We start from the raw sequence: 14,692 nt of genomic DNA on the forward strand, positions 1-14,692 counted from the left end.
TGAAATCTTACTTGTTTTGTATTCAGATTCTAAGTTGCTCCTGAAACTGCTTTTCCTTGCTCTTTGAGAAACAGGAAAGTTGGGAAGCCAAGTTCAAATTAAAGTAGAAAGTCAGATTAAAAGTAAAGATTCAGCCAGATCGGAATGCTTTTTTGCAGTCCATGAGAGGAACTAGGGACTGACCAGATTGGAGGGAATAGGGGATAGGTGTTGATACCAATGTGAATTTTGAAAGCTGGAGAAGGCTGGCTTTCCTTGGTAGTTTGACTTCTATTCTGGGCAGTCTTTACTTCCAGTCTCCGGTTCTCCTGTTGGGAGGAAGGGAGCACAGATGGTGGAGAGGGCTGCAAATGGCCCTGAGTGGCATTTTGCTCTCCCTGCTATCCTGGTAGATGTGTTTACCTTCAGATATCATACCTGGGAGCGGTTCAGAAGTCACAGAGTCCATGTCAAGACTAGTGTGAGCTTCACACCTGTGGTGGCGTTTAACACTCTTTTAATGTAAGAACTCTTTATGTTCACACTGTAGTTTGTTCTCTAAGATTTCATCTCCTTATACCCATCTAAAATTGTGTAGGGATGAAGGTCCAAGTTCTGAAACAGAGCAGGAGCTCCAAGTGTGAGAGTTAAGTTAGCAGTAGAAGATGTAGAGAAATTAAAGACATAAAGATATTATTTATTCTCTTTTAGGCCTGCTTTTTTTTTTTTTTCCCTGCCTCTGTTGCCCAGGCTGGCATGCAATGGCACAGTCTTGGCTTACTGTAACCTCTGCCTCCCAGACTTAAGCCATCCTCCCACCTCAGCCTCACAAGTAGCTAGGACTACAGGTACATACCACCACACCTGGCTAATTTTTGTATTTTTGGTAGAGATGGAGTTTAGCCATGTTGCTCAGGCTGGTCTGGAATTCCTGAGCTCAAGCAATCCACCCACCTTGGCCTCCCAAAGTGCTGAGATTATAGGTGTGAGCCACCATGCCTAGCCTAGGCCTGCAATTTTTAACTTCCTGTCTAAATAGTTGATAAATGGGGAAATTTTTAAAAATAGTTTTATTTTCTAGAACAGTTTTAGACTTACAGAAAAATTGAGAAGGTAGTACAAGTGTTCCCATATAACCTGCACTCAGTTTACCCTATTATTAACATCTTATATTAGTATGGTATATTTGTTACAATTAATGAACCAATACTGATACATTACTATTAGCTAAAGTCCACAGTTTTTTTTTATTTCCTTAGTTTTTCATCTAATAGCTTTTCTGGTTCTGGGACATTACACTTAGTTGTCATGTTCTTCAGGCTTCTCTTAGCTATGGTGGTTTCTCAGATTTTCTTTGTTTTTGGTAATCTTGAGGAGTACTGGTTAGGTATTTTGTAGATTGCCCCATTATTAGAATTTAATGTTTTTCTCATGATTACACTGAGGTTGTGGGTTTGGGGAAGGAAGATCATAGAAGTAAAGTGCCATTTTCGTCACATCCTATAAGGGTATATACCACCAACATTATTTATGACTGTTAATATTGGCCTTGATTACCTGGCTGAGGTAGTGTTTGTCAGTTTCTCCACTGTAAAGTTACTCTTTATTTCCTCCTGTCCAGGCTGTGTACTTTGGAAAGAAGTCAGGATGCTTACCCCATACCTAAGGGGTGGGGAATTATGCTGCCCCTCCTTGAGGACAGAGTATCTACATAAATTATTTGGACTTCTCTGGCATGGAGATATGTCTCTTCTCCCATTTATTTGTTTAGTCATTATTCTACTATGGACTCAAAGATATTTATTTTTCACTTTTGGCTAAAACCCAGTACTACTTCATTTCTATTATTTATTTATTTATTTTTTGGAGACGGTCTTGCTTGTCCCTAGGCTGGAGTGCTCTTGTGTGATCATAGCTCACTGTATCACTGCAGCCTCGAACTCCTGGGCACAAGGGATCCTCCCTCCTCAGCCCCCTGAGGAGCTGGGACCACAGTCATGCACCACCGTACCCAGAAATTTTTTTTTTTTCTTTTATGTAGAAACAAGGCCCCACTATGTTGCCCAGGCTGGTCTTAAACTCCTGGGCTCAAGCAATTTTCCCACCTCAGACTCCCAAAATATTGGGGTTACAGGCATGAGCCACAGCATCCCACCACTTCATTTATTTGTTGTTCAAATTGTTTCAGTTTTGACCATTGGGAGCTTTCTCAGTAGGCTCCCGTGCTCCTTTAACATACCTCTATCTGTGAGGGGTTGGGGTGAGTATTATGAGCACTTCCTTACTTTCTGGCAAGACAAGATGCTCCAGAGTCATCTTGTGTATTTCCTATCCCCGTCCTAGAATCAGCCATTTCTCCACTTATGGAATGTCTTTGGAAAAAGCAGCACAAGCTGGGGCAGTTATGGAGGGAAATGCATCCTCATTGTATTCTCTTTTGGATATTTTGAATATGTCTTCTTTACATATACAGATCCAAAAGATAGCTTTTTAAGGGGTTATTCTAGTGGTTCCCATTAGAAATTTTCAAGTAGGGTCTTGGGAGAGAAGAGGGTTAGGTTTCAGCCATCCTAGGAGGTTGCATCGGCAAAGTTCAGTGATTAATGGGACACAGGTTATGGAGGAGGAAGGAGGAACCAAGGATGCGTCTCCAGTTTCTAACCTGAGAAAGCAAGTGGAAGGTGAGCATTACCCAGTACAGGGAAAGCAGGAGGCCAGGTCGGGGAGACAGATATTGAGATAATTTTCTAGCTACAGAGATTGGGATACATTTTTACCTAGAAATGTCTACATGTCTACATGTTCTCCAGTTGTGCATAGTCAGCTGTAAGTTAGAAATAGGAAACTGGCTCTAGTGAGATGGGTTGGAGCAGAAGCTAAAATTTGTTGTTTTTTTTTGTTTGTTTGTTTGTTTTTGAGACAAGGTGTCGCTTTGTCACCCAGGCTGGAGTGCAGTGGCGCTGTCTTGGCTCACTGCAACCTCCGCCTCCCAGGTTCAAGCTGTTCTCCTGCCTTGGCCTCCCAAGTAGCTGAAATCACAGGTGCACACCACCACACCCAGCTAATTTTTGTATTTTCAGTAGAAACGGGATTTTGCCATGTTGGCCAGGCTGGTCTCAAACTCCTGACCTCAGGTGATCCACCCACCTCAGCCTCCCAAAGTGCTGGGATTATAGGCGTGAGCCACCGTGCCCAGCCAGAAGCTAAAGTTTGGAAGTCTTGAGTACATGAGTAGAGTAAGGTTCAGAGGGCTGGGATTGAGACCAGTGTCATCAAGCCTTGTCTACTGACCTGAATTCAGCTTTAAACTCTTCCTCGTCAAGGTGTTCACATCATTGATAAGTAAAATACTTTTTCCATTCTGTCTGCAACTGCATTTCCTCTGTTCTTAAAAGTGGTAAAATAAAGTCAGTATAAGGAGAACTTACAGTATATACTTTTAAACATTTTTATTTAAGTGCTTTGAAATGAACTTTCAGGGTAAGAATATACATTATCATAGTGTTCAAATAAGACATGTGTTTTGGTCACTCTGCAGATACAGGATGTACAACCATCCAAAATTTGGTTTAGATGTCAAGATTGATGACTCTACATGCACACACCAAGAGGATATGAAAAGGTTTATTACTTACATAGTGAGGCTGTTCTGGGGAGACAACAGGGTGGGCTTCTCGAGCTGGTTGGAGAATGTCTTGAGAGAATGGGACAGGGGATTACACTGGGGCTTTTATGGTGGTTGCGGGATAAGGCTGGGGTGAGGGTTGCTGCATATGGTTTGAAATTCTCACTGGTACCAAAGGAGTGAGCACCTGGGCTTTCCTCATCAGTTTGCCCAGGTGTGGAGCAGAAAGGGATGAGGGAGAGGAGAGTAAAGCTTAAAAGCTATCAGGAGTTGAACATCAGGAAATAAGTCAGGTTCTTTATTACAGTGTGGGACCATTGAATAATGAAGGATGGCATCCCATTTGTACTTGAACCCTTCACCAACTGAACTGATAGAGTGCTTTGTAGAGAGGAGCAAGAGCAAAGGAGGGTACTGTTTTTGTTTATTCTTTGTGTCAGGGAAAAGGCTGTGACACCCCATTGACCTTGCACAATTCCATACAGGCAAAGGCTTAATTAAGCTGCATCTTATCTGAGCCCTGGCAGTACAACTTGATCCTCCTGGAACACTTGCCTACCTTCCCCGGGAGGCTGTCATGATAGTTTCTCATCCACTCCAGAGTTCTGATGAGGTGTGGGACTTTCTGCCCTACCCGCCTCAGACTAGAGCTGCAGTATATAAAAGCGCGCAGCTGCAGTCTAGAACTGACTCCCCAGCAACAGGATATCCCACAACTTGCCTTGTAGGCATCTGGCCCCTTTTGTGTTGGTGTTGTCCTTTTTGGTGTGTGGGGCAAGGATCACTGGGAGCTGGCACCTTTGGCTTATTCTTCTTTTCACTGTCTATGTAAGTAATAAACTATCCAAATCTAAAAATGCCTGGTTGTATCTTAACCATTGAATCTTGGCCTTGGCCTTAGCCTTGCTTTGCCTTGTCTTCATATATGTGAGCTTGATAATCTGTAGTGTGGCTCAGTTTCTTATTTCTTTATACTTCTCCTATTTCAGATGTTTGGTATTTTCCTGGCATGGATATTTATCTTTTTAATTTCCACAAATTTAATTGGTCTTTTGCCTTAGCTTTTTCCTTTCTAAATTTGCATTCTTACATACCTGTTTAAGAAAAATTAGAAAGTAATGCAGATAGCACTAAAAACTGTAAGGGATAAAGGAATAAATCTAAGAAAAAATATGTGATACTGGTATGGAGAAATTGTAATAACTTATATTAAAAGAACTAAATAAATGGAGCGATACATCAAATTCTGCAAATTAATCTATAAATTTAGTGTAACTTGAATTAAAATCCTTTGTGAAGCCAGACTAAATAACTTTTACTTAAATGAAATAATAAAGGACCACATTTTTATGCCCTCCATAAGTCTTTTGTAGACACCTCTTTCTTAGAGCCCAAACTGGATAAAAGACATAGGACACTAGAATAATTTGACACATAAATGCAGAGAGTGAGTTGGTTACCAAGGTGGCTCGCGTTTATACCTTAGATAAATTAAAATTTAAGGTGTTTTACCATACAACATATCCACGTAACAAAACTGCACTTGTACCCCTTATAAATTTTTTAAAACCTTTGTATAAATTTTTTTAATTATAGAAATTTTTTAAAAAGGAAAAAATTTAAGATGTTTTGAAATCAAGGGGGTAAAAACATTGGCTTTTTATTAAAGGGCCTTTATAGAAATTTTATTAAAACTTTAAAGTACCTGTTTGGCTTTGGAGGACCCTTTAAAGTCCTAAAATCATTTTGTGATTTGGGAACTATAATGTATTCCTTATAATTTGATTTTCCTATTAAATTAACATTTTTGGTTTATTTTAAGTGAAATTTTCCTGCTAGACAATAATTACAGCTATACTCATTTACCTTTTAAATGCTCCTATGTTTGTGTGTTGAGAAATACAATTGCTAAACTTTGAGGAACCTTGTATTTTTGCCAGTGTTTCAAGCTAAAACTTGAAGATAAGTAGTGTCATATTACAGTAAACAAAGATCATTATTGTGTTGTGGATGTAATACCCACTGTGTCAAACATATATAAAAAGTGCTCAGATTCAGAGCCATACTATCACTTATGCCATTCAAAAAATTATTTTTAATGAAGACGGGAAAAAAGAAAATCTAAATGCCGTATATACTGTGTTGGCCACAAGGAACTTTTAACAAATTCAGTATTTGAATTCTGTCTAGAAATGTGTTTCTCTAATGCTTCATTTCTGTCACACTTGAAGAGATGGGTATCACTGTCATCCTGCACATACTGTTTGCTCATTCTTCATCCAGCAGCATTTCTTGAGCATCTCATGTGGCAGACATTTTTTTCTAGGATATGAGAGTAGATCAGTGGTCAAATGGATATTACCCCTGATCTCACAGATTTTATATTCAATAAAGGAGAGACAGATAATAACCAATAAAATGTAAGCAACCACTTATCACTGAGGAAAAGAAAACTTATGGAAGGCCTCTCTGAGAAGATGAAATTTCAGCTGAGACTTGAATGGCAGTAGGGACCAACTATGTGAAGATCACAACAAAGAGCATCTTAGGTACGGGAAGGGCTAGGGCTAGTGCAAAGATGTATCGTAGGGATGGGAGAGTGGTGCAGAATGAGCCTGGAGAGGAAATAAGGGGTCTGATCCACTGATACATTTTTTATTTTGATGGGATTGTTTCCACATGTATTTGAATGGCTGCTGAAGATAGAGAAGAGATAGGAGTTCTCTGCAGCATCCTTTCCCTAGATGTCTTCTTGCAAATGAAAATGCTTGGTAGGGCGTAGATCTGTTCTAGGGTCCTGCCCTGATCATTTGCTATAGCCCTATTTCTTGGACAAAGTCTGAGGGTGCTGCTTGTTTCGAACTGTGATCACATTTTTCAGCAGAATAAATAAGCCAACCTCAAAACTTTTTCCTTTGAAGAAACTGGAGCTGCTTCTGAGTGCTTGACTTTTGCACCTTCTTTCTCAACTTACCACATTTTGTGGTTATGTTGTTAAATCCTTGAAGACTTTTGTTTGTTCTTCTTCTCCCTCAAAGTGTGAGCTACATGAGGGCAGAAACATACCCAATCTGTCATATCAACAGATCTGTTCCCAGCAGCTTATATAGTACCTGGCATATAGTATATGCTCAATGAATATTTGAATTGGGGGGGGGAAATAAATCCATCCTATATATAAGTAGGAGTATGCTTGGAATTTTTTTTTTTTTAGTAAATATTGATATTATCTGGTTCTTTTCATATAGAATGTCTGGGATGTCCTCCCTTTTGAGCCTTTTCCATGGCTGGCTTTTGTTGGCATTTAAGTCTCAGTTGAGATGACCCATTTTCATAAAGGTGTTGTCGACCACTGATTAAAGAATTTACCTCTACCACCCCCAAAAACCTTTGTCCTAGTTACTTAGAGAAAATCGTGGTAACTTATTTTTATAGTAGTTACCACTGTCTGAAATAATCTTATTTATTCCATGAGTGTAAGTCTCTTAAGGGCAACTACTCTGCCTATGTCCCTTCAGTTTCCATCCTAGGTCCCTAGCATGGTGCAGGCACTTAGTAAGTGTTCAGTAAATATTCGTTGAGTGAATGGATTTGATTTAAGAGTTTCAGGGCCTTATTTGGTCAAATCTAAATTCGTTCATCAAATAATCACTACAGTGTTTTCTAGTAAACTGTCACAAGTAGCAAAAATTTTTTTTCAGAGAAAGTTAAACATTAATCTTGAAGTTGATTGGCATATGCCAGGAACAGCAGCAAGCAGCATTTTAAAATCTTTAGATTGATTCTCTTTTCTTATTGTTAATCTATGCAGGTATAAATGGTTGCTAGTTGAAGATACCTCCTTAGATAGGAGGGTGGGGACAAAAGCACAGTTGTGTTTAAGCTGGGCGTTAACCAGATATAAAATATTAACAGTAATCTAGTGATGGGACTAGTGTTAATTTTAGTTTTCTTCTTAATGCACAAAACTGCCAAAGTCTTTGCAACCTATATGCATTAATTTTTTTCTAATTATAAAAGTATTGTAAAAGAAAAGCTCCTAAAAATATTAAGGAACATTTAGATATACCACTTTTAAAACTGAAACCGAGCCTGTGAATAATTTAACTAAAAGTCTTGGCGTTTGATAACTGAGGTACCAATTGGAGAATTTCTTTATCCAGTACACAGAGTTAACTGGAGGCACAGCTAGCACTGAACTCATGCAAAAGTTCTTTTCATTATCATGTAGATGCTAGGCCTATTCCAAAGGTAGTGAATCAACTAGGGGAGAGCCCATGTTGCTGTCTTGTCTTTTTCTTTTTAAAGAGATGAGGTTTCACTATGTTGTTTAGGCTGGACTCAAGCTCCTAGGCTCAAGCGATCCTCTGGGCTTGAGCTATCCTCCTGCCTCAGGCCACCAAGTTACTGGACAACATGCTTGCACCGCCACCTTCATGAAGCTTTCTTTTTAAACAAGCTCTCCAGGTGGCTCAGATGTATACTAGCACTCGAGCATTGCATGCATTGCATCAGAAGGCCCTGCCATTCAGATAGTGAGCCAGGCTAACATTCAGATACACTGATGTTGACTGAATCCACCCTTTTGTCATGAAAATGGAAATTGTTTTCAGGTTAAGGTTAGTCCTCTTGCATTTGAAAGTTGTACTGAATTGTTATCTAGAGTATATGATTAACAATGATGTGCCACAGCACTTTTACATAAAAATCTTAAAATACTTTTGATGAGGAAACGCTGGATAGCACTAAGCCAACACTGTAATATAAACTGTCTCATTTGCATGCCATAAAAAGTGTCATTCAGCAGGAAAAAAGGAATATTCTCTTTGATTTTTTGCCTTCCCTTGTTATGTCTCTTTTACAAGTTATAAGTTCTCATAATTAACTAATTAGAACTAATAATCTTCTAGTACACCAAGTTGTTTTACTTGGCCCACCTTTTCCGAGAATGATTAGAAGGAGTGAAAAGCTAACATTTATCGTGTGGGTGACTGGGTTAAGTGTTGTACGCGTATTGATTTGTTTAATCTTCACAGGAAGCTTATGAAATAGCTGTTTTTTCAAATTCTTCTTTGGTCTGCAACCCATGCTAATGCATTTTACATCATGATCTAGTAAGAAACATCTTTATATATTACAGAGAAGTTTCATGGATTAATATTAACAGTGCAATATACTCTGTTTTCTTTTCTGTTTTTTTAAATGTTGGTTTTGATCCACTAGACAATTCAGAATCCACTAGCAGATAGCAGCTTTTATAAAAAATACTGAGGTGTGGTACTTTATTGTCCCCGTTTTACAGATGAGAGAGCTGACAGGTTAAGTAAACTGCTGGCCAAGTGTCACAGCTACTAGACACAGAAACAGGATGTGAACTAGGAGCCTGGACTCTTACTCAGTTTGCTAACCTGAATTATATAATACAGATAATTTCCAGAATAAATTGGACCTCAGGGTCTTCTCTGTCTTGTGTTGTAGGGGCAGAAAGGGTGTGATACCTTTTCTCACCCCTCTTAAGGGTCATAGCCAACACGCCTGTAACAAAATACAGGTTAACAAGAGAAAAGCGTAACAAATGATTTAATCAAAATTTTACGTGAAGAGGAGGCAGAGCAAGATGGCTGAATGGAAGCCTCCACCGATCGTCCTCCCTGCAGGAACCCCATATTTGAAAACTATCCACACAAAAAAAGCACCTTCATAAAAATCAAAAATCAGGTGAGCGATCACAGAACCTGCTTTTAACTTCATAGAGGGTGGGAGGGTAGGCGAGACAGTCTTGAATTGCCAGCGCCACCCCCCCCAATCCCCTGGATGTGTGGTGCAGAAAGGGAATCTGTGCACTTGGGGAGAAACTTTGCATTGGAATGCAGTGCTGCCAACACCAGGCAGAGCTCAGCTGGCACCCACAGAGCACTTACTCCATCCTTAGCCAGAAGGAAACGCCCATCCCAGCAGCTGGAACTTGAGTTTCAGAAAGCCTTGCCACCACGGACTAAAGTGCTCTGGGGTCCTAAATAAATAAACTTGAAAGGCTGTCTAGACCACAAGGACTGCAACTCCTGGGCCAGTTCTGATGCTGTGCTGGGCTCAGAGCCAGTGGACTTGGGGTGCACACAGCTTAGTGATACACCAGCCAGGGCAGCTAAGGGAGTGCTTGTGCCACCAATCTCCCAACCCCAGGCAGTGTAGTTCGTAGCTCCAGGAGAGACTCCTTTCTTCCAGTTGGAGAGGACAGGGAAACAGTAAAGAGGACTTTGTCTTGCAACTTGGATACCAGCTCAGACACAGTAGGATAGAGCACTGGGCAATGTCATGAGGTGCCTATTCTAGGCCCTAGCTCCCAGACAACATTTTCAGACACAGCCTGGGCACAAAGGAACCCGCTGCCTTGAAGGGAAGGACCCAGTACTGGCAGGATTCATCACCTGCTGATTTAAGGCCCTGGGTGAGACTCTGAGACGTGACGTGACCTAGCACAGTCACTGCTGTGGTGGCTTTGAGGAGAGGCCCCTTATGCTTGAGAAAAGTGGTACCAGCTTGGTGGCCACAGTGGGGTAGAGCACCAAGCAGGTGCTTAGGGTCCTCAGTTCCAGACATTGGCTCTTGGACAGCAACTGTGGACCTGCCCTGGGCCAGAGGGGAGCCCACTGCCCTAAGGTTGAGTCCCAGGCCTGGCAGCATTCACCATAAGCTGACTGAAGAGCCCTTGGGAGTTAAGTGAACATCGCTATAGGCTAGCAGTAGCCACTGTGGGCCTGTGGTGGTGGTGGACATGGAGAGAGACTCCTCTGCCTGGGGACAGGGGAGGGAAGAGTTGGAATGACTTTGTCTTGTGGCCTGGGTGCCAGCCCAGCTGCAGCAGAACAGAGCACCAGGTAGATTCGTAAGGTTTCTGACTGCAGGCATTGGCTCACAGACAGCATCTCTGGACCCACCGGGGGAACTTGCCACCTTTGAGGGAAGGACACAAGCCTGGCTGGCTTCACCACCTGCTGATTTTAGAGCCCTAGGTCTTGAGCAAACATAGGCGGTAACCAGGTAGTAGTTGCAGTAGGCCTTGGGCAACACCCAGTGCTGTGCTGGCTTCAGGTCTGACCCAATGTAGTCTCAATGGTGGTGGTCACATGGATGTTTGTATCACCCCTCCTCCAGCTCTAGGCAGCTCAGCAGAGAGAGAAAGAGAGACTCCATTTGTTTGGGACAAAGTAAGGGAAGAGGACAAGAGTCTTTGCCTGGTAATCCAGAGAATTCTTCTTGATCTTATCCAAGATCAGCCAAGGGGAGCGCAGTGTCAGTTGGCTTGGTCAGATACAGGTGCAGTGACCAAAAACTTAGATCACAATACCCAAGTCCCTTCAAATACTTGGAAAGCCTGCCCAAGAAGGGTGGGTACAGACAAGCCCAGATTGTGAAGACTACAATCAATACCTAACTCTTCAATGCCCAGACACTGACTGACATCCACAAGCATAAAGACCATCCAGGATCACGTTACCTCACCAAAGGGACTAAATACAGCACCAGGAGCCAGTCCTGGAGAGACAGAGATATGTGACCTTTCAGACAGAGAATTCAAAATAGCTGTGTTGAGGAAACTCAAAATTCAAGAGAACACAGAAGGAATTCAGAATCCTATCAGATGTATTTAATGAAGAAATGGAAATAATTAAAAAGAATCAAGCAGCAATTCTGGAGTTGAAAAATGCAATTGTCATACTGAAGAATGCATCAGAATTTTATATGGCATGGGAGCCTTCAGAGATACCCTAAGACCCAAGGGAAAACTGTCCCTTTTTATGCTTAGATTTGATGGAGTGGTTAGCCAGGTAGAACTGTGATTGGACAAAAGGGGGTTGATCTTATAGTCACAGACCAAAGGGGAAAACCCACCTAGGAAGGGCCCATCCTGATTCTTGATCTCTCTGTGTGGCATTTCTTCCTGTCAGGTACAGGACTGGACCCCTTCTGGAATTAAGGGTCTTACGATCTACTTTCAGATAAAGTAGGCCTAAGAATTTCTTTATAGCCAGCTCTTACATAGAAAGGCAAGAGAATGTTAGAATAATATTTCTAGGTTTCATGGCTGGCTTTGGGGGAAAAGAGGATCTAGTTTCTATGACTTGCCTTAATGAAGAGGAATTTTAGTTTCTGTGGTTTGCCTTGCAGGGAGGAGGGGGAGCAGGAGAAAGAAGCGCAGGAGAAGATCTGAGACAGACTTGACTTCTGAGGCCTTCCAGTGTCCTTTGGTTCAAAGTGCTCAGGATGCCAGGGCACCATATTTTGGGGTACCATTTTCTGAGCCCTAACACTGTGACAGGAGAAAAGTATTTATCCAGCAAGTACCATCTGTCAACCTTGTCCTCTGCCTGCCAGAAGTTGATTTGCTCAGCATAAGGCAAGGAGAGATGCAGGACCCTAGAGATGTGGGAGGGGGCTTCTGGATTCTGTAGGGGACTTTGGGAACTAGGGGGCAGGACAGAAACGTCTAATTGGGAAGTTTTATTAACTAATTTTGTGTGACTCCAAGGAAAAGCTCTTTTCTAACTCCCTTCAAAACTCTCAGGAAAATTACCTGTTCACTGATACTTGAAATGTGGATTTGGTTTTGGGGATTTAAGTCTGGTCTCAGGATGGCAACCAGGTCAACTTACTGGGGCCAGCCACATGTAACAGTTTGGTTAAAAAAAAAAAAAAAAAAGTGCCATACATTCAGGAAGCATTTGCTAATTGCCTACTGTGGTCAAGGCACCGTTATGAGTACAATGGATGCAAAGATGATTAAGACCTACCGAACAAATTTTCCGTGAATATCAGCTAGATAAAAGGAAAAGCATCTCAGAGACCTCTGCTTTGGAAAGAAACTTGAGTCATCATGTTCATTGATACTATTATAGACTTGTCCACCACTTACCCCAGTTGCCTAGCACACCTGGCATTTCTTATTAGTTGATAGCAAAGTAACTCCTGTAGTATTTAAGAGCTCAGGTCGGGGAGTCAGGTTATTTATGTTTGCCTACAAAAGTATAAATGTAATAGTTCATGTGGAGACACTGCTTTATCAAGTGATATTCTTGAGCATAGTATACTGTGTTTACCAAAATTAATTTCCTTTGCCCTGTGATTTGTTTCAGAAAATGTTGACTGGCCATCTGTAGCACCCTATTTTATTTTCCACTGGACTGAGTGACATTTCAATGTCTAATTCCTTAGCCTTAGGGAAGTAAAAGCAGAACAAGTCTGTTTTCTTCCATTCTTTCAAACCAGTAGATGTTCATCAAGCAGCTTGACTTGAAAGAAACCCATTGCCTACCTGAGAGGGACTAGTCCCTCCTCCCTGCCTGTTAGAAAAGTCTGGGATGGCACTGTCAGCTCATACTTCCTGAGACACAGGTGTAGGCATCTAATATGTAGCAGGAGGAAGCAGAGAAAGGTTCAGAAGCAAATAAGTAATCCAAGCAGAAAGCGTATTGGAGAGTAGAGGTTTCTTTTTCACAGACAACAGAGTAGCAGTGGGGGCTGGAGGGAAGGAGGATAAGTATTGTATATATGGAGATGAAGTTTGGGAGACAGGATACTAGGTGGGGAAAAAACTTATTTGCCTAATTTTACCTCAAAGTATAGAGTGAAGGAGTACTCAGGAGGAAATATGTGTAAAGTAAGCATTGTGTATGGCATTAGTTACCAGGTGGCAATATAGTTATGTTGTGTGGACCATTTTAGTAGAAATCTGCAATCTACAGCCTGAGTAATGATTATTTTGCACTTGTAATATGGGCCTGCTAATTTATGCACTTGCTACATCTGTGACTCTTATTTCCTTTAATTTGTGTTCCTTTTTAAAGGACGTTTTCTTTGCTGTTCAGAAATCTTAGGAAGAGAGAAATTATAGTCTCCCCCTGCTGGATATGACTGGTAGAACCTGAAATTTTAGATTACTTGGCATAGATATTTTTTTTCCAATTTTTGGATTGCATTAAAATACATATAATATAAAATTTACCATCTCAACCATTTTATTAGGTTGGTGTAAAGGTAATTGCGGGTTTTGTCATTTTTTAATGGTGAAGTGTACAGTTTAGTGATATTAAATACATAATAAATGTAGAGTTCAGTGATGTTAAATACATTCTTAATGTTGTGCATTATATAGCTACATGAGGACTAATTGACCTCAACTTTCAAATTCTAAATTCTTCCTACAGCCTCACTAAGCAGTCTTTTGATCACACCTTTCCCATCTCCAAGCTCCTCTACATCTTCTTCCAGCAGTTACCAGCGCCGCTGGCTTCGAAGTCAGACAACAAGTTTGGAAAATGGCATCATTCCAAGAAGGTGAGTTGCAAGTTTCGTCTTGCTTAGAAAAGTAGGAGTGTAGGCAGCTTGATGAAACTGGCAGGGCAGCTGTTCGTGCCTATTGTCAGTGGAAAAAGAACCAAAACTTTTTTATTAGCTTCAGCTGAGCCTGAAACTTTACAAATTGGAAGTTCTAAAAGGAAGAATAAATAAAAGCTGAAATTTTAAAATCTCCTCCTTTGGAAGACACTGGGAAGTATCTGGGTAGTTGTATCATGTTGAGCTAGATTGGGTGTTCATTTAAAATGGTGTGCTCTCTTTAAATTGAGTCCCTTCCAGATGTAGCTTGTATAAGTAATGAAGGGTGGATCAATCTCTTCCTTGGCTACAGTGATACCAGTGTGGTATTCAAAAATATATGAAGTCAAAGGTTTGTGATATATTCTCTTTGTAAAATGCAAATTGTTAAACTAAACAGATATGAACATGATTTTAAATAGAGATGGCATCTAGATATTTTCTGTCTTTATTTCAGTTGGTTTTGTGTGTAAAATGTACATTTGATGTTACATTCATAGCTTCCAACTTGTTCTTCCTACAATCCAAATACTTGAAGTGGAATTTTTATGTGTACCTATAAAAATTCACGTCAATTAACTGATTTAGTAAATTGACTAGTACTCAGCATACGTAGAGATCTGTGAAGGTATAAAACAGTTCAGCTATGTGCCTGTACTTGAATAGTTTCCAAGATGGTACATGATAAATATCACAGAGAGACATAAACTGCCA

At 40.8% G+C, this 14,692-nt stretch overlaps 1 protein-coding gene across 9 annotated transcripts in view; it reads left to right on the forward strand.

Annotated features, from left to right (window-relative positions):
- Positions 1-14,692, forward strand: part of FNIP2 (folliculin interacting protein 2) — a 137,964-nt gene that overhangs the window by 68,255 nt on the left and 55,017 nt on the right. For all 9 annotated transcript variants that reach the window (XM_054484851.2, XM_063664245.1, XM_054484847.2 and 6 more), the window contains one exon: positions 13,810-13,939. In XM_054484851.2, the coding sequence (XP_054340826.1) occupies positions 13,810-13,939 (130 nt within the window). The remainder of the gene's footprint in view (positions 1-13,809; positions 13,940-14,692) is intronic.

The sequence above is a fragment of the Pongo pygmaeus genome, chromosome 3, assembly GCF_028885625.2.
Source record: "Pongo pygmaeus isolate AG05252 chromosome 3, NHGRI_mPonPyg2-v2.0_pri, whole genome shotgun sequence".
NCBI lineage: Eukaryota > Metazoa > Chordata > Mammalia > Primates > Hominidae > Pongo > Pongo pygmaeus.